At 39.6% G+C, this 27,096-nt stretch overlaps 1 protein-coding gene across 18 annotated transcripts in view; it reads left to right on the top strand.

Annotated features, from left to right (window-relative positions):
• The window catches only part of DMD (dystrophin), a 2,248,405-nt gene that overhangs the window by 1,691,622 nt on the left and 529,687 nt on the right, over window positions 1–27,096 (top strand). For all 18 annotated transcript variants that reach the window (XM_070067426.1, XM_051827673.2, XM_051827679.2 and 15 more), the window contains one exon: window positions 7,579–7,733. In XM_070067426.1, the coding sequence (XP_069923527.1) occupies window positions 7,579–7,733 (155 nt within the window). The remainder of the gene's footprint in view (window positions 1–7,578; window positions 7,734–27,096) is intronic.

The following is a 27,096-nucleotide window of genomic DNA, read 5'->3' as shown; positions in this document are numbered from 1 at the left end:
AGGCAATGAGTGAATATTTGCCTTCTATATAGTGTGACTGTGAAAGGAGAAAAAATGATAGAGTGCAGATTTTTGCTGTAGTCGTTTAAAGATGAGTTAGACACTCTGGTTTGAAGATCGTGGGGAAGGACCATGCAGAGAGCCAAGAAGTTGGAACTCATGGAGGGGGAGGGAGTATGTGGGGGAGGATCCCAGAATAGATGGGTGCCCAGATGGCGAAATCAACTTCCAGTAGCAGAAAAGTCGCCTCTTCTTCTGAGACTGGAGGGAAAGACACAAAGTGAGAAGTCGGATAGTTCACGAAATTTATGTTTAATGTATTCTATTCCTCCTGTGGGGTTGTAGGCAGGGTCATTTGCTGTGAGATTTCTTTCAGTTTCTGCTGTCAGGATTCAGTCTGAAAACCACACCAAGTATTTGCAACTGAGAGAATTTAATACAAAGGACTGATCACATGGGTAAGAGGGCAGCTGAGAAACCCAACAGGAGAGAGTGAGGCATTGAGAATATCGCAGCTTCAGGAAACTGCTGGGTTACCACCTCAAAGGCTGGAGAGCCAGAAATTGTTACCAAAGCCCAGAAAACAGAGCCATCTGGTGCTAAATCCACCACTGTGGGGGCCGCCCAGCAGTTGCTGGCACTACGGGGGGAGGTACAATGGGAAATGCACTCACTGATCACTATGGACAGAATGGGAGAAAATCAGTAACTTCACCCTTCCTCTTGCTATTCTATCCCCCACCAGTACAAGGCACTGCCCTAACCCTGCTGCAGCCAGCTAGTGAGAGATCCTGGGAAAGTCTGACCCCCCTCTCGGGACTTAGTCCATCTGCCGCACTGAGTAGAGCAGGAGATGGACAGAGACTGAATGTAAAAGCTAATAAGCTCCTTGTTAGCTCACAGAGCTCCATTGTCCATGAAGTCCTTAGTTCATAAAAGTAAACACAGTATCCAAGACAGAGATAGAAATCCAAGATGTAGAATTCTCGTCCATAAACATATTAGAATCCTACTGTATAATTTTCCAGGCTGTTCGATTTTGGTACCTCACGACAAGCCTACGGTCTGGGCAAAGTAGCCTTATCCTATTTTACAGATGACAAAATGGGATTCACGGGGTCAGTGACTTCCTTAAGATCAAATGCAAGCCAATGGACAAGGAAGGCCTCCTGGGACAATGCCTTTTCATCCTGCACTGCCTTTCATGACGCTCCTTTGAGACACAGTCATTAACGATGTAAATATCTAATTCATCTGGCGCAAACATTTGTTTCACTTGCAGGTGACTATCCAAAACATTTTATAACAAAACTTAATACTCAACTTCAAAATTTTCATTATAGGTCTATGCGCTCACTTTTATCTCCCCAGTGAAAGGGAGCTTTTTGGAGCTACTGTGTGTGTAGACAGTGTCTGTAAGACAGCAAGCCACTTGATTTGCATAGGGGTTCAGACCATAGTGAATATATTGTGATTCATTAAAAGCAGTAGTAGTAGCATCAGCAGTCGTGATGATGATGGCAATTGGTGGTGGTCATAGCTGCTATTTAATGCCTTGGCTATGCCAGATAACCTTTGTGTTTTCCTGGAGTTTTTTAAGTTAACCTTCATAATCACCTGTGGAGGTAAATACTGTTAATATTCCCATTTAGCAAAGGAGGATACGGAGGTATGGAGAAAATAATTCACTTTCCCATTTGCCACTCACCTGCTAAGTGATGGATGCAGCACTCACACCCAGCAGACTCGCTCTGTTGCCCAGACTTTCAGCTACTCTTCCTCTTCATATCCTGTTTCCTCCCACGTAGGGCCAGTATCCCTAAAAAGACTTCTTACTAATTGAGACAGGGAGAGAGAAATCAAACATTAAAATAGATAAAAAATAATACTCAAAATTCTCGAGATTACTTCAGGTTCTCTGCCTAAAATATTGTGTATGAATACCAAGCAATTCTTGGAGCAGCATCATATTAGGTTTGAATATGAACTATGTCTTTGCCGGTTAAGGACACAATATTTATGGGATTTAGTGTTTTATATTCTTCATAGAAAATACCCATGCGCATTCCTCACAAAGTTGTGGTGTTGTGTGCTCATCCTTGCAGTATTTTAAATGTCTTCACACACTGTAATCGCCACACAAGCAACTCCCTATAGTCTACACCTTTGTAAATGGAATTCAGAAAGAAAAAAGTGCTGTGAAGTCTATTGTATTTTTGAATTTACACCCCTTCCGAGGTCTGGAGTTAGCCCGGTAGTACATTTCACAGCGGTAGGCAAAGCTGGTCAAGGTCATGGTTCCTAGGACCAATGACACTTGTGTAAAGCTGAGGTGGCCAGTTTATTACCTTAGGAGGCAGGGAAACCAGTCTGTTGTGAATGTCTGAGAAGGGAGGAAAGAAAGCTGTGATTTAGAACCTTTGTGCCTGTAGATAAGGGTCTTAGTGCTCCCAGTGTTAGTCAAGGTCAGTGGGAGTTTTTCTGTTTAATCCTACATCCTCACAAAACCTGGGCAGCATTCAGTGAGGGTAATCTCTCAGTCAAGATTCCTTAGGTATAAAAGTCTGAACTTTCGTTATGAATACAACTTTGGAGTAAATATACAGCATGTGCATTTCTGCCTTTCAGCCATTAAAAAACCTTGAGAAGCTCTGATTGCAAGTCAAGCCTCCCTCTTTCAGCTCTTTTTTTAAGGGAGAGGTTTATTTTGGGGTGAGGGAAGCCAGACAGACTGAGTGGAGAGGGCAAGAGAGGAAGAGAGGAATGGGGAGCACACATGTGTGGGAAGCAGGTCCTATTATACCTCTTTTTATTATGAATTTGCTAATTTAACTCTAGCTTACTATTCAGAGATTTTGGAAAATTCAAGCATATTGGCAACTTACACTTTTAGTTTTTTAAAATGATCTGTAGATTATTTTTAGAATCATTGGCCTATTCTGCATCTTAAAAGGTTTTAACAGCTTTATTGAAGTGTAATTGATACATCAAAAATTACATATATTTAATGCATACAATTTGATATGTTTGAACATATGCATGAACTTGTGAAACCATTGGAAGACTGTATTTTCTGTTTTTTCCAATTTACCACGATGTGAATTGATCTTTTTCTTTCCTTGAAGTTTTATTTACTAATATATTTGAAAGACAGAGAGAGAGAGAATCTTCCAATCCATTGGTTCTGTTTCCAAATGTCCTAAGAGCAGGGATTCCATCTGAGTCTCTTATATGGGTGGCAGGGACCCAATTACTTGGTTCCTTTCCTCCTGCCTCCCTGGGCGCACATTAGCAGGAAGCTGAATTGGAAGCAGACTAGCCAGGACACACCCAGGCACTCCAATATGAGATAGGCGCCTCTCATGCAGCATCTTAACCCCTAGGCCCAATGTCAACCTCTGCCCCTCAAAGAAAGGTTCTTGAATAATGTAGAGATCAGAAAAGTAATAAAGTAGGAGCTACAATGCTTGATAAAGGGGATTATTGAAGAAAAGGCAAGTATTCCATAAACAAGGATAAATTTTAATTGCTTGTAGTAGCAGCAGCTGTGCTCAGTGCCAGTAGACCCTGCCTCTCTCCTCTCCTGTAGCAGAACTTAACAACAAAGGCTTTAGCTTCTTGATAAGTGTTTGGTAATATGCCATTTGCTGTGTGCAGTAAATGCTGTTATTTAGTTTGACTCTAGAATAGAATGTTCTAGTTAACTAAGAAATGCCACATTATATACAGATTACTACATTTCTAAGGAATAAGAATACCATCAAACACATTGAAACTATACTAGGCCGGTGCCGTGGCTCAATAGGCTAATCCTCCGCCTTGTGGCGCTGGTACACCGGGTTCTAGTCCCGGTCGGGGCGCCGGATACTGTCCCGGTTGCCCCTCTTCCAGTCCAGCTCTCTGCTGTGGCCCGGGAGTGCAGTGGAGGATGGCCCAAGTGCTTGGACCCTGCACTCGAATGGGAGACCAGAAGAAGCACCTGGCTCCTGGCTTCGGATCAGTGTGGTGCACCAGCCACAGCGGCCTTTGGAGGGTGAACCAACAGTAAAGGAAGACCTTTCTTTCTCTCTCTCTCTCTCACTGTCCACTCTGCCTGTCAAAATAAAAAATACATAAAAAAATAAGAAACTATACTAGAATACTGGTAGTTGATTTTTGCTATATAAATCACACTAACACAAAATAACCAATATTAAAATGATTTTTCCAGAAACATCAACTTTTGTTGTTGTTGTTGCCCTTCCAGTTCATGGCTATAAATTTTTTTTTTAAGATTTATTTATTTGAAAGTAAGAGTTACACAGAGAGGAGAGGCAGAGAGAGAGAGAGAGAGATAGATCTTCCATCCAATGGTTCACTCCCCAATTGACTGCAATGGCTGGAGCTGTGCCAATTCAAAGCCAGGAGCAGGAGCTTCTTCCAGGTCTCCTACATGGGTGCAGGGCCCCAAGGACTTGGGCCATCTTCCACTGCTTTCCCAGGCCATGGCAGAGAGCTGGATTGGAAGTGGAGCAGCCGGATCTCATACTGGCGCCCATATGGGATGCCAGTGCTTCAGGCCAGGGCATTAACCCGCTGCGCCACAGCACTGGCCCCAGCTATAAATTCTTAATGAGCTGAAAAACACAGTACAGGGTGGGTGTTTGCCCTAGTGGTTAAGATGCTGATTAGGATGCTGCAGTCCCATATCAGAGTACCTGGGTTTGCTACCCAGCTCCAGCTCCTGACTCCAGATCCTGGAAGGCAGCAGTGAGTAATCAAGTAGTTGGGTTCCTGCCAACCATGTGGGGGACCTGGATTGATTTCTAGGCACCTGTCTTCAGGCCCAGTCCAGCCACAACAGTTGCCGGCATTTGGAGTGAACCAGCAAATGGAAGATGGGTCTCCCTCTTTCCTTTTCCCTCTCCCTCTCCCTCTCTCTAACTCTCAAATAAATAAATTTTTTTAAGTATGGTATTGTTAAAAATTGTGGATTTGCAACAACAGGAGTCACTGTGTCCTTACTCCCCATGTAGGATCTCTGCCCTTAATGTGTTATACTATGTGAATTGACGGTAAAACTACTACTCAAACAGTCCTTTATACTCTGTGTATCTGTGTGGGTGCAAACTGTTGAAATCTTTACTTAGTATATACTAAATTGATCGTCTGTATATAAAGATAATTGAAAATGAATCTTAATGTGAATAGGATGGGAGAGGGAGCAGGAGATGGGATGGTTGCGCATGGGAGGGAGGTTATGGGGGGGGGGGAAGCTGTTATAATCCAAAAGTTGTACTTTTGGAAATGTATATTTATTAAATAAAAGTTTAAAAAATTGTGGATTTGAGGGAGAACATATTTGCAAGCTACTTATGCAACAAAAAAAGATTAATATCCAGAATATAGCAGCAACTCAAAAACCTCAACAATAAAAAAAAAAAAAACAGCCAATCCAGTAAAGAAATGGGCAAAGGATCCAAATAGTTCTCAAAAAGAAGAAATGCAAATAGCCAACAAATACATGGGAAAAAAAAAACCCACTAGATAGCACTGCTCATTAGGGACATGCAAATCAAAACCACAATGAGATATCACCTCACCGCTGTCAGAATGGCTTTTATCAACCAGACAAGGAGCAACAACTGCTGGTGAAGAAGTGTAGAAGGGGGAACTCTTACACACTGTTGTTGGGAGTGTACATAGTGTAGAAACTGGGAACTAGTGTGGATATTACAAAAATAAAAAGACTAGAGATGCAACTGCCATATGATCCAGCAACCTCACTGCTGGGTACACATCCAAAGATATAAACTCATTGTATGAAAGTAATACCTGCTGCACCATGGTTAGAGCAACACTGTTTCCACAATAACCAAAATACGTAATCAGCCAACGTGACTAGCATCGGATGAATGGATACAGAATATGTGGAATATATACTCAATGCAATACTATGCAGCTAGAAAAAAAAATGAAATCCTGTCATTTGTAAAAGATGAATGGGACTGGAGAACATGTTGAATGAAATAAGCCAGACACAGAAAGATAATTACTACAAGTTCTCTCTCATATGTGGGAGCTAAAATTAAAAAACAAACTCAATCTCAGCAGAGAATGTTGATTACTAGAGGCTGAGATGAGTAGAAGGCATAGAAGGAGTTTGGACCAAAATAAATAGGGTAAGCTAGGTGTGGTACATTAATTGTGACAAATATATGAATATGAGTTGTTAAGGGGAAGTGGGATAAGAGGTATATGGGACTGCAGTGTATCACCATCTCAAATTCTTAGTTTTTTAAATTCTAAATTAATCAAAAAATGTGAGGGTTTTTTGCACAAGAGAACTGATTTTACAATGATTACTGTGCACATTTACTACATATTAGGCCATTGGGTTAATGTATTATCCTATTTTAATGTCTTCTCATTAAATATTGAAGTTGCTACTCATTTTTTGGCCATTTTGGCTAATGAGGATTTTTATTCCTATATTTATCATCTTTTTAATATTTTATTAGGATAAAGTGTGAAAAGTGAGATTACTGGCTAAATGGGAATAAGCATTTGTATGTCAATTGATATTGATTGCCAAATTATTCTAATAGAAACTAGCAGGACATGAGTGTGCTAATTTTACCAGCCTTTCCAGCTTTGGATTTTATTTTATGTTAGTTTAATTTGTGTTGCATTGTACTGTGCTGATTTAATACTCCATTTTCTTTACATATGTGAAAGTTAACTGTTTCCCTTTTTTTTATATAAAATTATCATACTCTTTCCTCTGGAATGAAATCTGTTCTTACTGCTTTGTCAATGGCTGAACCTACTATGTTGGATTTGATATTATCATTCAACAAGTTAATGCATTGGCACTTCCTCCATGCATTTGTGGAAGTATTTAAGAGAAATTTTATGTTAATATTCTTGCAGATAAATCTGTCATGGGTTGCATTTTTCATTGAAACCTGTTTTCAGTGATAAAAAGGGCTAGTTAGATAACTACCAGTTACTGAAGACTACATTGGTGATTTGGTTTAGCAAGAGACTTTTATCTTAACTCTTAGTCTAATTTTAAACTAGGATATTTAAAGTATTATGAGCCTTCAAAAAAAGTTCTCACATAGAATAGCAGCACAGTTTTTCAATATTTTCTATATGCAAGTTTAGTTCAATGCCAGTAGATGGCACTAATTACATAAACAATTCAACAAGTTAATGAAGAGAGATATCAATACATGCAATTTTTTTTATTGTTCCCATTTTGTTATGTCACATACTCAAAAATTACATAGGAGCTTATTTTATAGTTTTCCTATGATAAAACTATGAAACCCACTTAACTTCTAATTAATTGCTATGAATTGAAATACCTAATATTTGGTATTGCTTAAGACGCTACTTTTGAAATATTTGGTCATGAAAAGTGAGGTAGCTTATGTTGTCATGATTAACTAAAATCACACGGTGGCTTAGAAGCAGTTGTGTGGGCAAGTTCTGACGTATAAATTCAGAAGCTATGTACAAAGCCTTTTAAGAAGCTCTACAGACTTTAGAAAACAAACTGATACTCATTTTCTTTCCCATATGCGTTTATAGCAATTGGCCAAAGACCTCCGCCAGTGGCAGATAAATGTAGATGTGGCAAATGACTTGGCATTGAAACTTCTGAGAGATTATTCTGCAGATGATACCAGGAAAGTACACATGATAACAGAGAACATCAATGCCTCCTGGGGAAGCATTCATAAAAGGTATGGACTACATTATTTCTCAAAGTGTTACTGACTGCAATGATATGGTGATGATGTTGCATGGACAATGCAGGTTTGTTTTCCCAGTCCTGCTTAACTGGGGCTTGTGAAAATATGGAATGCCAAATTTCAACTAAGCTTGAAGATTTGGCTCAGTCTCTTATTTTAGATGTGAAGAACCTGAGGTGTGGTGAGATGAAATGATTAGCCCACAGTTAAAGAGGCAGTGACGAGAAATTAAAGGAAAAAAAGATGGATTTGTATCTGGAGTAACCATTTATCAGTCTTCTTTGAGATATCTATCCAAAGAAATATTTTTCTGTCCCATTCTGCCCTCACCTTGATCTGACAAAGAACTCACTTTGCATTTCATGATGGAGTGAGAGCTATCCACAGTGTCACCATTGTATCTTACTGCCCACACCCAAAGGAAAAGTCCACGTAGGTTAATATGACTCAAAACAGCCTTTCCTATTTACTTCTCTATGGAAATTAAAAGCTCTTAGAGATACTACCCTCTCAAACCAAGTTCAATTTCCTTATTATCCATGCTCTTAATTCCATTAGCACTTATTAGAATTAAAAACATGAGTTATGTAACTAATGGTTTAATGTTTGTCCTCCAAATTAATGTAAACTTCTTGTGGACAGAGACTGTATCTTTCTTATTTAATGCGTCCCCAGGTTCTAAGCCACGTGATATGATAGGATGCTGGTAAATATTTGTTAAAGATGACCTCCCCAATTTGCAAATGTAACATTGCTTTTTCCATGCTGTGGCAAGTTAAGGATCACTGAATACTTATTTTGAGTTGTGTCCGAAAACAGAGGTAAAAATAGTACCTGTGCAGGGATGGGAAAGACCATAGCAAAAAATGAGTTCCAGAAAATGACACAAATGACTGCAAATGTCAGTAATGTAGACTTGATTAACAAGAAATGACCACAGTTGAAGGAAAAAATAGACTTTCAACTAAGAGCCAAAAGTCTTAAGTCTTAGGAGTAATGAGCCTTTGATATATGGAAATTAAGAAACCAAGTAAATCTTGAAACTGAACTAGAGATTGAAGGGTGAAAACTCCTGTGAATCTTGATGGAGCTGGTGACCCTGAAGAGCAGAGCTGTGCAAGTCCTGAATTTAAGATAGGAGGTTCAGATGACTGTGATAAAGAAGGTTGAACCTGAAGTCAGGGAGTTATATTTGGGAACCTATCAAAAGGATCCTGGGGCGGGAAAGGTGAACTTGAATAGGGGACTGATACTTGGAGAAAAAGTAATAATAGTTACTGCCATCTCTCAGTGGCAAGGTTTGAACTTTATTCTCCAAATACATCTCTGATACCTGTTCTGTTAAACAAGATTAGATTAGGTTTGGGAATAATTATACATATGAAATTCATGTCAGAGTGTCAGAGACTCAGTCATTAGATTTCAGTGAGAAATACTTGCTTCTCAAAGAGGAGTCTCTCTTTGGGAATGCAAACTAAGATCAGAGACTAGGGCCAGCATTATGGCTCAGTGGGTCAAGCCCCTGCCTGTGATACTGCCATCTGTAGGAGTGCTGGTTCTAGTCCTGTCAGCTTCTACTTCTGATCCAGCTCCCTGCTGATGCACCTGGGAAAGCAGCAGAAGATGGCTCAAGTGCTTGTGCCCCTGCCACACACGTAGGAGACTCAGATGGAGTTCCAGGCTCCTTGTGTTGGCTTAACCCAGACCCAACTGCTGTGACCATTTGGGGAGTGCAGCAGCAGATAGAAGCTTCTCTCTCTCTCTCTCTCTCTCTCTCTCTCTAGCTCTGCCTTTCAAATAAATTTCAAAATCTCTTTAAAGAAAGATCAGAGGTTAAGTTGGCAAGTTGAGTGAGTATAAAGTGAAAAGGAACCAAGAAGTGAAGCAGTTAATGACCCCACTTGAGACACCCACATACCATTTCAGAGTATCTGGATTCGGGTCACAGCTCCACTTCCAAATTCAACTTCCTTCTAATGTGCACCCTGGGAGGCAGCAAATGATGGTTCGGATACTTGGGTCCTTGGCACCTATGAGAGGGACCAGGGTTGAGTTCCTGGTTTTGGCCTTGCTTAGTCCCATCTGTGGTGGTCATTTGGAAAGTGAACTGGTGGGTGGAAAATCTGTCTCTCTTTCAAATAAATAACAATACAATTTTTTTTAAAAAAAGAGAGGGCCAAAAAGAGCTTATTCCTGCTACAAGATTAGTGCTTAGTGCACTCATCTGCATCTACACTGTTATTTCTGGCAAATCCCTCTCTCCATATTCCCATGTTCATTTTCTTTGATGCCCCAAGCAGCTCTCTCAGGTCTTTTGATTACTGTGATAAGGTCTTTAGATTCTTCAGGGGAAGGACTTCCAGTTTATTTTTTTTTTTTTTTTGCTTTATCCCTAAAAAATCTGTCAAGTAAGGAAAGTATGTAGTTACTTTTGCAATGAATAGATTTAGAAATTGAGAGGATAACAGATTTTTAATTGGCACGTATACAACGTTCAGTTCACCAAGCCACCTTTGATTCTTGCCTGCAAAGTCCTTCCCAGTTGTTTTCTCACTAAAAACACACTGTTGGCACAAGTCCGCCCCCTTGTGTAGATCCAGCTCTTGTTGACCACCCATCTGTATTCCCAGGTGCGAGTGGTCTTTTCCGATTTAGGCATCTATATGCTGCTGCTTTCTTTCCATTTTAAAGTTCCACAGGAATGTCAACTGGCATAGGTTCAAAGCTGAGCTCATCTTTGCCCTTTTCCAACCTTCTGGTTGAAATGCAACTGACTTCTCTTCCTATGGTCTCCATTGAATTTACCATACCCTATCCACTTGTTGGATTTGGAAAACTCAGATTCATGCTTGACTTTCTATCACTCTTAGAGCTAAGCTATCACAAAGTCACTTATTGCCTAAATGGCTTGAGAATCTAGTCACTTCTCTTCCTGCTCCGTGACTCTCATAGCTTCCTAAGTAACCACACTGTACATCTAATTGGTTTCCCTACTTAGAGCTTTCCTACTTTGCACTCATTCTCTACATAGAATTCAGAAGGATCATTCTAAATAAAGTGTGTTCGTGTAGCTCACCCTCCTCCCATTTTTAAAGCCATTAGTAGCTTATCCATTGCTTTTTAGACATTCCACTCTTTTAAATGGCTCTAATGCCTTGCATGATTCGGCCTCTCCTTGCAACTGCAGTCTGATTTCCTATTCTCCCTGAATCCCACACATCTACTTCCTCACACATAATTAAGTCACATTGAGCTGTTTTAATTTCCCCTTAGCTATGTTCTGACTTCTCTATATCCACTGACCTGGTATATATTATTCCCTCTTCTTTGCTTTCTTAAGTTTTATTCATTATCCAGGTCTCAGTGTAAGTGCTGATTCCTCCAGGAAGACTTCCCTAACTACCAAACCCCAGATTCCAGACTCTTCTGGTCCTGTGACACAGGGCTTATCTAAGTGTTGGCTGGTCTTTGTTTACCTCAAGAACGTAGGTTCTGTAAGGGTGTGTAGCATACGTTGGGCTTGTCCACAATCAAAATCCTGAGACCTTAGACTGGAGCATCATAAATACTCTCAAGACATTTTTTTGGTTGACTAGACAAGTGAACAAATGAACTATGTTGTCCCGGTATGTCAGTAATTCAACATAGAAAGCAAAGCTATATATGTTAGGATTGCTTTTGACTTTCAAGTAGTAGAAAACCTTACAGTAGCGTATCAAACAGAGGTCTGTTTTTCTCACTCAGTGAGAAGGTCAGTGGTGGACAGTGGCCCAGCAATGTCAGCCCTGAAATGTACACATTCCTCTTGGCATTTCCCTCAGAACTGTGTATTCCAGTAGGAAGGAGAAGGACAGTGCTTTTATTAGGAAATCAATGGCTTCCTCAGGAGCTTGTGAGCCAGAACACAGCGTCATCATCTCTGGTGCCTGGGAATCGGGGCTGAGCCAGCCAGCGGAGACCGTGTCACACAAAGGATGTGGACAGAATCTGATGACAATCTAACATCCTGTAGGCTGGGTTCCATTACGTTCCCTGAAGAAATACTTGTCACATAATGGAGTGGTGGAGTAAGATTACAATACCGCTGGGCCATTTGGGCTTGATAGTTCCTCTGGCCAGAGTGACAGACCAGGAGGAAAATTGGATTCTCTATTGGTTAATGATACTTTCCTCTGGCATCCACATTCTATGTGTGTTATGTGTGTCTACTGTACAGGCCAAGCAGGATCCTAGTTTGTCTACAGCTTCTCTTATTCTCCACTCTCATAAACAGGAAAATAACCCTCCATGTGATCTTTCACTTTTTGATCTGTTTGTGTAATACCTGGACCAGCAATAAAGTCTGCTATTTGAGTTTACATTAAATATAATTAAAGTAAAAATTCAGTTTCTCCATCTTATTAGCCACCTTTGAAGTGTGTAATAGTCACATGTAAATAGTGGCTATGCGGTTTGATAGTTCAAAGTGAAACATTTCTATCATCACAGGAAGTTTCATTGACAGTCCTGCTCTGGATCAGCTTTGTCTGTGTTCACTTGAAAGCTTAAGGCTCATTTATAATAATTATATACCGTATTGCTTCAAAAAGGTATTGCTGCATTTTATACATAAAAAGTGTTTTCTTTACACGGTGGTTCATACAATTGCATTTCTTTGTTTTGACACTATTTCTTCTACTTATTTATTTTTTACAGCAGGATGGATGGTCCCTTCACTTTTGTATAATCTTATAAACTTATAAACTTATAATCTTAAAAATGAGTTTAATCTTATAAATTCATTTTTAAAAGGCAAGTTTAATAATTGACTTTGAATCATGGAGAAAAAGAGAATCATGTCGGAAAAAAATTTTGACCATGACCTTTTAGGTAAGAGAGACACTGTAGAAAGCATTCCGACTTGATCCTTTGTCACAACTCGTGACACTCTGTTATACTACTGAACACTAATTATTGCCTGCACTGAATCTTCCAATATATGTATAAATCTATGCAACGTTTTTGTATATGTGGAAGTCTATTTAAAGCAATAACATTTCCAATTTAAGTTTAAATGCTTGAATGTTAAGTTATAAAAATGTAACTTGAAAAAACTTTACTGTGATCACACTCTGGCAGGTTGTAGTTTCAAGACATAATCAAAAAAAAAGTCAAACTAATGTTTTGTGTTTTAGTGTTTATAAATGGATTGATGAGTTTTCATTTTTCACTCACACTTTTGAAAGGAACTTTTTAAATTTACTATTTTCAAACACAAGATACAAATAGCCATTTGTGCTTAAGAGGAAGTAATCCACTAATCATGAAAAGATGGATTCTTGTTAACTAAATTCTGTGATTTAGAATTGGATCAGAACATAAATCATCATTATGACCTATGGAAAAAAAAAGTTATTTACTGATCCTATTCCTTATAGAGCCCATGTTAGCATATAAAGTCCAGAAGTGAGTACCTCTGCAAGTTCATTTCTTTCTCTTCAGTCCCTGTGAATAGATATGAATTCGTGAATAAGATAATATTGGCTGTGATATTACAAATTATTGTGAGAAGCCTCTAAGGATTATATTTCAAGGACTGCCATCTGGCTGATGACTTTATGATGACACTGTCATGAGATTTCATTTCCTTATTTCTATTCCAGGATCACTCTTTAAACAAGAAATGAGCATTAACTCTGAATTGTCTGTCTGTAGCTATGTGAGAGCTTCCACTACTACCAACCAGCCAGGTGCAAGCTCATCAAGTAGAGAAAATGCTGCTGGCAGCAGAGGGTTCAACATGGCTGGGAGTTACTTTCCTAAGCTCTTAAGTACTAGAAAATTACTCCTGAGTTCGAAGAAATATTAGGCATATGCGTCTATATGTAACATGTATATATATGCATGAGCATGTATGTACATACAAATACACTGTTCCTTAAATTAATACTTCAGAATCCATTTGTCCTTCCTAATAATTTAATGATCCCAATTAATAGTTAATAATCTGAAAAAAATCATCCCCTTATTTCTCTTTGGCAACACTCATTTAAAGCACTTGAAAATCACCATTTGCTTTTCTATTCCTTGGTTCTTTCTCCTCCTCTTCACTTTAAAGAAACAAGAGAAGGGAAAAAAAAATAATAACATTGAGCCCTATGATGTACACAGCACGAGTAACTTGAGTAGCTGCACACTGGATCTCTCTTACATTCTCTGGGATGTTCTTCTGGTTATTATTCTGCTTGTTTCCTCTGGAATCTTCAAGTTCTTCCTTCTTGTTGTACTTCCCTGTCAACCAATCCGCATATTCAGATCCCCTTCATCCTAAAAGAACTTCCCTTCCTAAAGGAATATCTCTTCTCTCCAAGCTATGCATGGTTTCCCCCTTACTATCCAACTGTTATTCAGTTCCTGGTTGTACTTTGACTCAGTCCAACCTTAATTTCCTAGCACCACCACTTTATGGGAAACAAGGACTCAATAAGATCAACAGTGATATTGTAATAACTAATTGCCATATTTTATTTATCCATCTGCTTGATTCCATTTAACAACTATACTGTTGAAACTTTGCTTTCTTTGGTTTCCCAGTGTTATCTTACAGCTCTCCTCTTTTTCTAATCATATAACAAATATGAAATCCTTTGCAAAATACCTGCCACATAGTAAGAGCTCAGTAAGTGTCATCAGTTATTGACATTATAAGAATTAATTCACTCACTTAGTACATATTTCTGTGCTAATTATACGCTAGGTAGGCTCAGTTCTTGGTACCAGATCTACAACGGTGAAAATCCCTACCCTCAGGAAGCCTATATTATAGGAAGGAGAAGGTGGGAGAGAGAAGAGACCTTGATAAATTTTTTTTTCCAAGATCGATTTATTTTTTTTTAATTTTTTTATTTTTTTGACAGGCAGAGTTAGACAGTGAGAGAGAGACAGAGAGAGAGGAAGGTCTTCCTTCTGTTAGTTCATCCCCCAAATGGCCGCTACGGCCGGCATGCTGCACCATATTTTTTTTTAAATGTGATATGTCAGATGGAGATAAGTGCAAATGTGGAAACCTAAAGAGGGAACGAAGTAGAGTGTGTGGGGGTGAGGTGTGTGGAAGCAAAGCGCTGCCATTTAAAATGGGTGGTAAAGAAAGGTCTCTCTGAAAGGGTAACATTTAAGCGAAGTGTGAATGCCCTGGGGATATGAACCATGAGGCTAATTGGAAGCAAAGCATTCCAGGAGTGTCCTATTAAGTGACACTGAGGGGAGAGCATATTTGGTAGATTGGAGGAAGCCTAATGATATCGGTGTGGCAGGAATAGATCAAGTGGGCAAGAGGGTAGCAGACAATGAATCCAGCGAGAGCCTAAGTCTGATCTTGCTGGGCCTTTGAGGCCCCTCTAAGGATTTTAGTGTTCACGCTGGGTTAGGTGCGAGGCATTGGAGGGTTTTGAGCAGAGGAGTGCCATGTTTTCATTTATCTGACTCCTCTATTTCAATATCCTAAAGGGAAATAATACGATCATTAGAAATCTGTTGGGATTACCCTGTCAAGAGCTGACTGTATCTGAGATCGGAATGGGAGAGGTGAATGGAGTGAGAAGTGGTTACATTCTCTTATATATGGACAACACAGCCCATGAGGTTTCTTAATGGGTTGAATTTAGTTGTGAGAAAAAGACAGGAGTCAAGGAAGACTCCAGAGTTCTTAACCTGAGCAACTGGAAGATGGGCTGCTTACTTAGAGGGAGGCAGACGTATCCATGGGCAAGATACCAGGAGAATGATGGGACCACATTACATTTGAAATTTCAGTTATTTGTCCAGGTGGATATGTGGAGTAAATATCTGGATATACAGACCTTAAGTTCTAGAAAATGGCTCAAGATGGTTGCTCAAGATAGAAATTTGAGATTTGTAATAGTGATCAGTGTATCTCTTTTTATACATCCTTGAATGTTGGGATCCCACTCTTAACCCACTTTTTTCTCTACATATTTCCAGTAGCTTTGTTGACCTCAACTACCAGTAACACTCGTGAGTCTTGTCCTGCATCTTTCACCTGTCTCCTCATGTCCGAAGCTCTGCTTTGAGCCCCCTGCCATACGTCTCTGCCTGCATGTCCTACAGGTTCCAGAATCTGTGAAGCAGGATGCGTTCCCTGTCTGAAACGGTGCTAGAGTCCCTGTGTTGTCAGTATTGTTTAATTGCCTAACTGCATTGTCTCTAAAGCTGGAAGTCTAAAGATGACCTTCTATCTTTCCTTTCCTCTGTCGTTCCCATCTGTTGACACATGCAGTGAGAGGCATCCCAGTTCCATGAATCTCCCCTACAACTTGCTGTAGAAAGGATCCCTTTTCTTCCTCTGTGTAAGTGTCGCCTCATACAAAAGCCCTTTCGTCTTCTGTGCCGCAGATCATGTACAGCTTCTCTCAGTCATCATGGAGTCTCCACGCTCACCTGCCCTTCATACCGGCCCAAGAGTTCTTGGCCTTAAAAATGATAGTTCTTGCTTCTCTTTGGGCTCAGCACTTTTTTTTTTTTCTCCTCAGACCTGATGGATGATATTTACATATATGATCTGTTCCCAAAAGTATACTTCAATTTTTCTGGAAGGAAAAATAAATAAGGAAAACATGTTTGTTTTTTTTTTTTCTGCGAGTGAAAACAAATAACCTCTGTAAGGAAAACAAATAACCACTGTAAATGTTTGTTTGACTACTTAGCAGAGGAACAGGCGTGAGAACTTCAGAAGAGTCTTACATTTTCCTATTCGCTAATGATTTCCTTTCTCAAAACATTTTTAGAGTTTCTGTTCTGGAACCACATGGGAGCCTATTTTATGATTATCAGCAGACTGTTGTATTATTTTATAGCCACACCTTGTGTTTGCTCAATAATTGTTCTCAATAATTGTGAGTGGAATGAAATGATTAATCAGATGTTGGGCACAAAATGGCTTTGGATTATTTCCAAAAATTTAACACATGAAGATTTGCTTCCCTGGAAGCTATGTAAAAGAAAGTAATTGGATGCAAGCAGGATGTTTATTTAAAATACAATCTCTTATTAAGTTGGAAACTGCTCATAATATACTTGTAGCATATTTTATTTATGAATATTAAAGCTAAAAATAAATTGTCCTAAAGCCACCAGTTCAATCTTTGTAATTTTGAACAACGTATTTTTAATTCCTCTTATGCAAAATATATCTCCTAGTCCATTTTAAGAACTAAGATTTAGGTACATTCCCAAATGCAATCTGTTAGCTACTTCTTTAGGTATACTTCTTTTGGCAGTCTGAGGAGGCTTCCTTTGCCTCTTCAGGAGTAGTTGTATATATAGTTAAAAGACACTCCCATTTTTATACTGCAGAAACCCAATCTTCCCACCTGATTATGAAGCCCAAGAATTTTTATCATACCACAATAGGATAATATAATACCTATTATGTGAAACCTTGGGGCTCTGGGCCAGGGAGTGTCCTGATCCATATGGATCTGAAAGGTTCAGAGTAATGCGTGCCCAGTTCATTTTATGCCATCTCCTTTAAAGTAATTAGCTTGCAGGGACTGCACACAAAGGAAGACATTTGGAACCATGTCATCGGTGATTTACTGGTGTGGAAAATTACCTGCTCATGTAGCCAAGTAGCCATTTTCCTTCTAACCCAGTCCAAGAGTCCTGAACTGAGCTCTACCAGTACACCAAAATATGTGATTACAAATGCCCCTGCATGTAGTTTACCCATGAAAAACCCTAAGACCAAAGAAAACTTCCAAGTATTTCCTTATGAGAAATTATAGGGGCACCAAAAGGCTTTTCTTCATTCATAAATTTATTAGTATGATATCTACAATGAAAACAAATGAGAATAAGTTACCCTTACTTGGTTTACTTGTAGTATTGTTAGCAACAGCATATACCATGTTTTTGGGTATTTTTGTATCTGCATAATTCTCAAAAACATGTCTCTAAAATATTTTGTAAAGTGTAAGAATTAGCTACACTTTATTTTTAGAAAGTTGAGTTATTTTAGTAGGTGGATATAATTGTTTGACTTAGTTTTTTGAAAGATTTCTCTATTTTAAAATCAGAGTTACAGAGAAAGAAGGAGAGATAGAAGTCTTCTATCCACTGGTTCACTCCCTAAGTGGCCACAATGGCCAAGGCTGAAGCAGGCCAAAGCCAGGAGTTTCATCTGAGTCTCCCGTATGGGTGGTAGGGCCCTAAGGACTCGAACCATCTTCTGCTGCTTTTCCCAGGCCATTAGCAGGGAGCTGGATCAGAAGTGGAGCAGCTAGGACTCGAACCAGTGCCCATATGGAATGACAGCGTTACAGGCTGTAGCTTTACCCACTGTGCCACAATACTGACCCCTTCCTTGACACAATTTTTAACTGTACAATTCCAGCAGTCTTATGGCATGGGATTCTTTTAGCTTTATTTGGTATATAATACGGATTGGATGTGTTTCTATATAGTATTTATTCAAATGGATTCCTTATATTAAAAAATACAGAGGACATGAAAGTATTAGTAGGCTTTGTGAAATTGATTTTTTTCCCAATTCCCCTACCTTAAGAGGAATTTAAAAGTTGTATGTTGTGTTCAATGGTAGACTGTGTGTGTGTGTGTGTGTGTGTGTGTGTGTGTATTTCAGCCTCCTCTCACCAATAGGGAAGCATGATGCCTTTCCTGACTAATTGAAGCAAAGATCCTGGCTTGGGTCCTTTGCCTTGCATGGAGTATTTTCAGATACGTAAGCCTAGTAAATCTCAACTCCTGTCAACCGCTGCCTACTTCACATCCCAGAGCCCAGCAGCCCCACGTCTACAACCTTGTGCACTATCTTGAGTTTCTGTGGTGTTTCTGACTCACAGAACTACTTACCTTACTTCGGAGCCTGGATTGTGCCTTTTGAATGTTCTGTTTTGACATTTTATCTAGCACTGTTCTGTATTCGGAGATTGCTTCTATATATAACCTTCCCCCCAGTATAAAGTGATACTTTTTGTTAAAAAGTTAAAGAATTTATAAAATGAATCATCTTTAACACTCTTAGCATTTCCTTTCATTGTATTGTTGCAAATGTCCTTTGCCTACATTTATTTTACTTCTGATTTATTAACAGTTGAAAGAGTTTTCAGATAATTTTTTAATTTTCCTTTTCAAAATTGCACCACATAATATTTTTTTAGTTTTGTTTATTTCAAAGGCAGAGAGAGGAAAGAAGTAAACAGAGATGCCATCCCCTGGTTCACTCTCTAAATTCCCAGGACACTTAATTCATGTCACACACCTGAGGGACAGGAACTCGGTTAGTAGAGCCATGGCTGCTGCTTCTCAGGGTCTGCATTAGCAGGAAGCTGAAGTCAGGAGCCAGACCTAGGTAGCAGACCTAGGCACTTGGATGTGGACTGTAACTATCTTAACCAGGGCGCTAACTGCCAGGCTAAATGCCCACCCCTACCACATTTTGTAGGTATTATCTTTTCAAGGAAAATCATTAGGGAGATCACTTCTTGAGGTACATGGCGACTTACTAAATAGTCAGAAACTAAAGCAATACGCTTATGCCTCTAGCCATTTTTTTTTTTTTAATGCTCAGGCTATTCTATCTTCAGGATTCACCCAAAGAGATGAAAAGTAAATTTAACTGGGAATTGAACTCCCCATTCAAAGCCATGGTTGTGTGTTTTAAATATCTTCTGATATGCAGCTTTACACATGACTTCATGATATCCTTAATTAGAATACTCTTTACGTAACCTTGTGTCCAGTCAGTGTTTTCATGCCACAGTGCAAACATAGCAAGTAGGGTGGACCTAACCTAAACACCTTTGTTGATTATAACCTACGTTGCTTGGTCTTGTAGTAAATCATACTTTTCCTACGAGACTGTGTTTTTCTTCTATATTGTAAGTATTTTAGACTTACCTAGTGAAACTGAGTTACTCAACTTTTGAAAAATATTTAAAAGAATTCACAACCTCTTTTGAAAAATGTTTAAAGGAAGCCAATCCCCCAGTAGATGACCAAGTGTAATTTTAATCCTGATACATATTAAGTGAAAAAATCATGAATTCATAAGGATTATTTACAATATTCATTTTTGTAGTGAGATATAATTTATTAATAGGTAATAGTATCAAAATTTCTTATTAAAATAGAAATTCTAAAATGCATTGTTCTCTTTAGCTATGAATCTACCTGTTGATTTCCATTTATGCAGTGCTGTTGTTCCACCTCATATCTGTACCTTGGGAGGCCTGCGCTCTGTTCATTGCTACTTAATGGGTACATGACAACTTGGAAGGAGATTTCTAGAAACGTTTCACAGTAACCTAATCTCAGTGTTGTGCCATCCAGTGTTTTTTTTTTTTTTTTAGTAGTAGTTTGGATGAAGATAGAGATAGCATTCTTACCAAATTTGCTAACAATACAAAGTAGGGAGAAATGGGAAACACACTGTATGAGAGTTTTCAACAATTGGACTCATGGGCTGAATACTGAAAGATGAAATATAAATGTTAGGCGCTACATTAGTTCAATAGAAAAGTAAAGCAAAAACGGACCCAACTGACTTAGGCTGAGCTCCCTAAATTAGACTCAAAGAGGAGAGTTATATGTTTCCAGGGAAAACTAGGTAAAATACTGAGAGAGGCAGCTGTGAGCTATTAGCAGTCAGTATTCCTATCAGCTATGGCATGGGACCTTGGCAGAGTATCAGTGTACCTGCTATCCTAGCGTTACCCAAAGTGTTGTCTTCAGACTTGCAGCATTAGCATCACTTATAAACTAGAATATAAATTCATAGGTCCTACCACATGCTACTAACTCAGATTGAGCACTGAGATTTTTGGACAAGTTTTCAAGTCTCTAAGTCATTTCTATGCATATTAAAGTTTGCAGAATGTACTACACCAATGAAAAACATTCAGAATATGGAGATAATGTAGGGGTTTTATGCTCTCTCTCCATCTCTTTATTTCAAACACACCCACTACCACCTAAGCACACAATCCCCCCCCCCAAAAAAAAACACAAACACAATGATAGGGTGGTGGGAAAGGAAAGCTAAGGGGATATTTGACTAGATAAATAATATAATCTAGGAGTGTGTGTTGTGGCACAACAGGTTCAGTCTCTCGGGACACTTGCATTCCATATTAGAGTTCTGGTTCAAGTCCTGGCTACTCTGATTCTGATCCAGCTTCTTATTAATGTACCTGGAAAGGTGCATGATTGCCCAAGTACTTGGATCCCCATCACTCACGTAGGAAACCCAGGTACAATTCTGGGCTCTTTAATTTGGTTTCACATAGCCTTGGCTGTTACAGGGATTTGGAGAGTGAACCAGTGGCCGCAAGACCTCTCTCCCTGTCATTCCACCTTTCAAATATACATACTGTTTTTTAGTTTTCTAAGTTCTTCTTTTTTTTGGTGGGGGGCTGACTGTAAAATTTCCAGATTTGTCTTCTAACTCAGATGTTCTTTATTCTGCCGCATCAATTCTGTTGTTAAGACTCTCTACCTAATTTTTTATTCTATTGAATTATTCATTTCCAATATTTCATTTTGATTTCTCTTTAAAATCTCAATTTCATGAGAAAAATTTTCTTTCATGTCATTTACAGATTTCTTGAGTTTGTAGATTTGCTTCTGATTACTTCTAAGTAATCCTATGATCAATTTTTTGAATTCCATTTCTGGCATTTCTTCAGTCTCTTCATTTTCACATTCTAGTATTGAAGTGCTGTTGTGTTCCTTTGGGGGTGTCACATTGTCTTCCTTATTCTATTTTTTTTCAATTGCTGCATTTACTTTTAGGCATTTGTGGAGATACTTGTTGGTTTATTTTTTTTTCTTGTGATGGTTTTTATCTTGGACTATGACTCTGTGGATTAGTGGAGTGTTTGAACTTTCAGTGAATACCCTGAGGTGTGTGCTGGGTGTGGCCAGGGAGCTTCTATATACATACATCATATATGTATATTTTTTCAATAAAGAATATCTAAGAACCTGTATTTCAGTGTGATAGAAAAAGGCATTTTTCGTGATACAGCTGTCCAAAGATGGGATAGCCTTCCCTGTAAGGTTGTAGAAGCATTAAATAATGGGTTGGATGGGAGCCAGCATTGTGGTGTAGTGGGTAAAGCCAGCACCTGCAGCACCAACATCCCATATGGACACTGCTTCATGTCCTGGCAGCTCCACTTCCAATCCAGCTCCCTCTCAATGCACCTGGGAAACCAGCCAAGGATGGCCTAAGTATCCCTGCACCCATGTGGGAGCCCTAGAAGAAGCTCCTGGCTTCTGGTTTCAGCCTGGCCCAGTCCCAGCAGTTGGGGCCATTTGGGGGGTGAACCAGCTGAAGGAAGATACATATAGTATCTATTATTCCTTCAGGACTAATATTCTCACTTCATGTTCTGTTAGAAATTTAGGTACCTTTCCTGGGAGGATGGATGGATGGATGGGTGGGTGGATGGATAGGTAGATAGGTAGATAGGTAAATAGGTAGAGATAGATAGATAGATAGATAGATAGATAGATAGATAGATAGAAGAGAGGGATGGAGGGAGGGAGGGAGAAAGTAGGGAGTAATGGAGGAAGGGAAGGAGGGAGAGAGGGGGAGGGAGGAGACAGGGAGAAAGTAAGAAAGTGATTGATTCTTTGACACAGCATCTTTGAATCCCATTGAGTCTTTTCTTGAGATTTCACATAAGGAGAAGGGAGGGAAAATGATTTAGAAATCACAGACCTAACCTGGGGTACCTTTACTGAAAAAAACCTACACTTAACCAAAGTCTCTATTTTAGCAGATAGCAGTAAACAATAGAGGCAATGGAAAACAAAATCTACTATAATTACTGGGATCTGCTAATCAGGTTTTTTTTCCTGAAACAAACTCCATTAACCCTCCTTGATACTCTATCCTCGTCAACATTTTCATAGCATAGGGCTAACTCATAGTTTGGGCATTTTTTCCCCATGCAAAACATGTAATTCACGCCCAGCTAATGATTACTTTAGCCTAATTGTTAGGTTGCTGCTGGTGACAGGAAAACTTATCTTGGCAGGTAGACAATTCCAAAAGCCCAGCCAAGCACTTGATATGTGTGAATAAGCCTGAAAATACTTCTGCGGTACAGTGATGCCAGCCAACTCTTCTCACTCGGCAGTCATTCCTGACGCGTAGACCCCATCTACTCGGAGAAGCAGCCAGAGCCCTTCAATAGAACTGTTTGAAGAACCAGAGTTGAAATGCAAAGTCCTAGCAGGATTTTGCAGACTCCCTGGCCAAGTAGTAGTTTGGGACTCGTTCTCGAGTGCAAACCCTTAATTAATAGAGTAGAACAGCTTGATCAGGCTAGGGTTGGCTTTCTGGGGTATTCTCTGCTTGTCAAATGACTAGCAGACACATAAACCTCTTCAGCACTTGCTGGCCTGCATTCCATTTTTGCATCATCTTTCAATCCCTGTCACTGGCTTCAATATCAAGATACTCATAATTCAGATAAAGATGTTGCGACACAGAGTCAGTGACTTTGCCAAGCTCTAGATACCAGCTCCTGTTAATTCTGACACAGAAATGTCGGGTTTCCTCTCAGTTGTCCTTTTTGTTCTCCAGGTTCTTTTCTTTTGTTTCTTTTTATTCTTTATGTTGTAGCATCATTTATTTATATGATGTGGATTCTCTAATTCTTTGACAATGTTCTCATGTATGGTGATATGTTGCTTGTTAGTATTTCAAATAGTTCTCATCACTACATAGCTCCTTTGTAGCTTTCCCAGCATATTAATATGTCCATGAGGACATCCTAGCAAGTATTTGCCACTCTTCCTGGAAGAGCAAGGTTCTCTCCATCTTGTTTATCTATATACTACAGTTTTGCCAAATTTGCTTTTCAAAATGAATTACCTGGTAGAGCCTTACAGTATAACTTTGAAAATATAACTTAAGGGCCTGAAGCTGTGGCACAGCCCCTGTACCCACCTGGAAACCCCAAAGAAGCAGCTGGCTTCAGATCAACCCAGCTCTGGCCATTGTGGCCATTTGGGGAGTGAACCAACAGATAGATAGAAGACTTTTTCTCTGTCTCCCCCTCTCTCTGTCTGTAACTCTGCCTCTAAAATAAATAAATAATTTTTTTAATCTTTTATTTAATGAATATAAATTTCCAAAGTACGACTCATGGGTTACAATGGCTTTCCCCCCCATACCGTCCCTCCCACCCACCACCCTCCCCTTTCCCACTCCCTCTCCCCTTCCATTCACATCAAGATTCATTTTCGATTATCTTAGTATACAGAAGATCAGCTTAGTATACCTTAAGTAAGGATTTCAACAGTTTGTTCCCACACAGAAACATAAAGTGAAAAATAATAGATGATTTTTTTTAAATGATGATGAAATCAGATCAGACCTATTGTCATGTTTAATCCCAGTGAGAGTCAAGTTGGGAATTGATAATTTCTTTTTTTTTTTTTTTACAGAAGATCAGTTTAGTGTACATTAAGTAAAGATTTCAATCGTTTGCACCCTCATAGAAACACAAAGTGAAATATACTGTTTGAGTACTCGTTATAGCATTAAGCCTCAGTGTACAGCACATTAAGGACAGAGATCCTACATGAGGAGTAAGTGCACAGTGACTCCTGTTGTTGACTTTACAAATTGACACTCCTGTCTATGGCATCAGTAATCTCCCTATGCACCAGTCATGAGTTTCCAAGGCTATGGAAGCCCCTTGAGTTCTCCGACTCTTATCTTGTTTAGACAAGGTCATAGTCAAAGTGGAGGTTCTCTCCTCCCTTGAGAGAAAGGCACCTCCCTCTTTGAAGACCTGTTCTTTCCACTGGGATCTCACTCGCAGAGATCTTTTTGCCAGAGTGTCTTGGCTTTCCATGCCTGAAATACTCTCATGGGCTTTTCAGCCAGATCCGAGTGCCTTTAGGGCTGATTCTGAGGCCAGAGTGCTTAATAAATAAATAATTTTTTTTAAAAAAAAGAAAACATTAGCTCATCAATACAGTGTGAGTAAATAGAGAATTCTATAGATTCCCCAATTAATCACAAAAATATTTAGAATATCCCATTATGTGTCAGAAGGAATAAAAGCCAATGTGAATATAATAATTTGCCTCTTCTCAGAAAAGAGATTATTGGGCTTTCCTAGAATGCCGATTCATAGGCACGTGCAAAAATTTTGTTTACCATCCCCAAATATGCGTACCGATGGCAGCGCCTGACCAAGGGTCAGTGTTTAATTCTCACTGAAGCATTTAATCAGAAAATGGCAAAAACATGTCACCATCAGTTTTATCATCTTAAAATATTTTCATAATAAAGTATCCACACTAGTGCACATGTAACTGACACCGTTTGAATTTAAGTTTTACTTTCTTTTTTTTAATAAATATTTTTTTAATTATTTATTTAGGAGCTAGAGTTGCAGAGAGAGAGAGAGGGAAAGACGAAGAGAGAGTCTTCCATCCACTGGTTTACTCCAAAAATGGCCTCAACGGCCGGAGCTGCGCTGATTTGGAGCCAGGAGCTTCTTCCCGGTCTCCCACACAGGTGCAGGGGCCGAAACACTTGGGCCATCTTCTACTGCTTTCCCAGGCCACAGCAGAGAGCTGGATTGGAAGTGGAGCAGCTGGGACTTGAACCAGTGCCCATATGGGATGCTGGCACTGCAGGCAGTGGCTTAACCTGCTAGGCCATAGTGCCAGCCTCATGAGCTCGTATTTTCTCACATTTCCTTCACAGAATTACTATTACACATTTATCTAATGCTATTATTGTATCATTTGAATGTGTATTTCACTAACAAAACAGAAATGCGATTTTATTTGTTCTGATACCAAGGTTATTTTTATCACATTTTTGCATGAAGATTAAAATAATTGCAGCTCTATCGCTTGTTGCAAGTTTTAAGAGCCACTTAAAAATATATGCTTGGGGCTGGCAGTGTAGTGCTGCAAGTTAAGCTGATGACTGTGGCACCCGCATCCCGTATCACAGTGCCAGTTCAAGTCCTGGCTGCTGTGCTTCCAGTCCGGCTCCCTGCTAATGTGCCTGTGAAAGCAGCAGCAGGTGGCTTAAGTGCACTCCAGTGTTCTTGTTCGTTCTCTCTCTCTCTCTCTCTCTCTCTCTCTCTCTTTCTCTTCCTCTTTGTAATTCTGCCTTTCAAATAAATAAATAAATATTTAAAAACATACATGCTTGAGACCAGCATTGTGGTGTAGTAGGTGAAGCCATCGCCTGCGGCACTGGCATCCCATATGGGCACTAATTCGACTCCCAGCTGCTCCACTTCCAATCCAGCTCACTAATGCACCTCGGAAACCAGCAGCAGATGCCCCCAGTGCTTCTGCCACTGATGCACCCCTGGGGGACCCAGAAGAAGCTCCTGGCTTTGGACTGGCCCCCGTCCCAGTCAGTGCGGCCATTTGGAGAGTGAATCAGCGAATGGAAGATATCTTTGTCTCTCTCTCTGTCTCTCTCTCTGTCTCTGTCTCTAATTCTGCCTGTCAAATAAAATAAACAAAATCTTACGTGTGTGTGTGTGTGTGTGTATGTGTGCACGCTTAAGGAAACATGTAACACGTGATGAGGTGGGGGAAATTATGATCCTATTTTCAAGTGAGAAATAAAAATGCATGTGCAAATCAGTATACTTCAATTCCACAGCACGTATGAAAAACTACTACTTTACCTATCCAGAATAGCATTTCTCCTCTAACAACTCAAACTGTTTAACAGTGAGCTAATTGGGAAACTTCGTCCTAAAACTCTGCTCATATAATAGTACAAGTGTCATACATATGAAAGGGAACAGCGAGTACCTCTTCGTTTTTCTTCTGTCGTGTGTTCAGGAAGGAACATGCCCGAGTGACATGTGTGGTGGTCTCTAAGAGAAGGCAGGGTAGCAATACACTCTGACCCTGTTTGCTGTGATTACAGCAGGCAAGTTACTTAGGGAGGCAGTGACTGCCTAAGTAATCACCTCTAACATTTTCGAAATGAAATTCACCAATTTGATTTACTCCAAGTAGTGAGCAGATAGATCAAACTCAGCAGCTCTGTGATTCCGAATGGCGCTCATCTTTCCTAGATGTGCCATGTCATCCTGTGTCAATTAAGTTTTCAGGTGATCTTCAAGGATATTTCCAAGTACAATGTACTGCAGTTATCCCGTAAAGTCACCTCCCTCCTGGCACCGCTATTGCTGTGGTAGATTTGACTTCGTGTCATTCACAGAGCTCCTACAGCAACATAAGGAAAATGGAGCAGCAAATGAAAAATTAATCCAGTTCTCTGGCTAACAAAAGTGTTCATGAGGCCTAGTGGTGCAGTGAGTTAATC

This window comes from Oryctolagus cuniculus, chromosome X (assembly GCF_964237555.1).
Source record: "Oryctolagus cuniculus chromosome X, mOryCun1.1, whole genome shotgun sequence".
NCBI lineage: Eukaryota > Metazoa > Chordata > Mammalia > Lagomorpha > Leporidae > Oryctolagus > Oryctolagus cuniculus.
The sequence above is the reverse complement of the archived record's forward strand: the minus strand, read 5'-3'. Positions and strand labels throughout refer to the sequence as shown.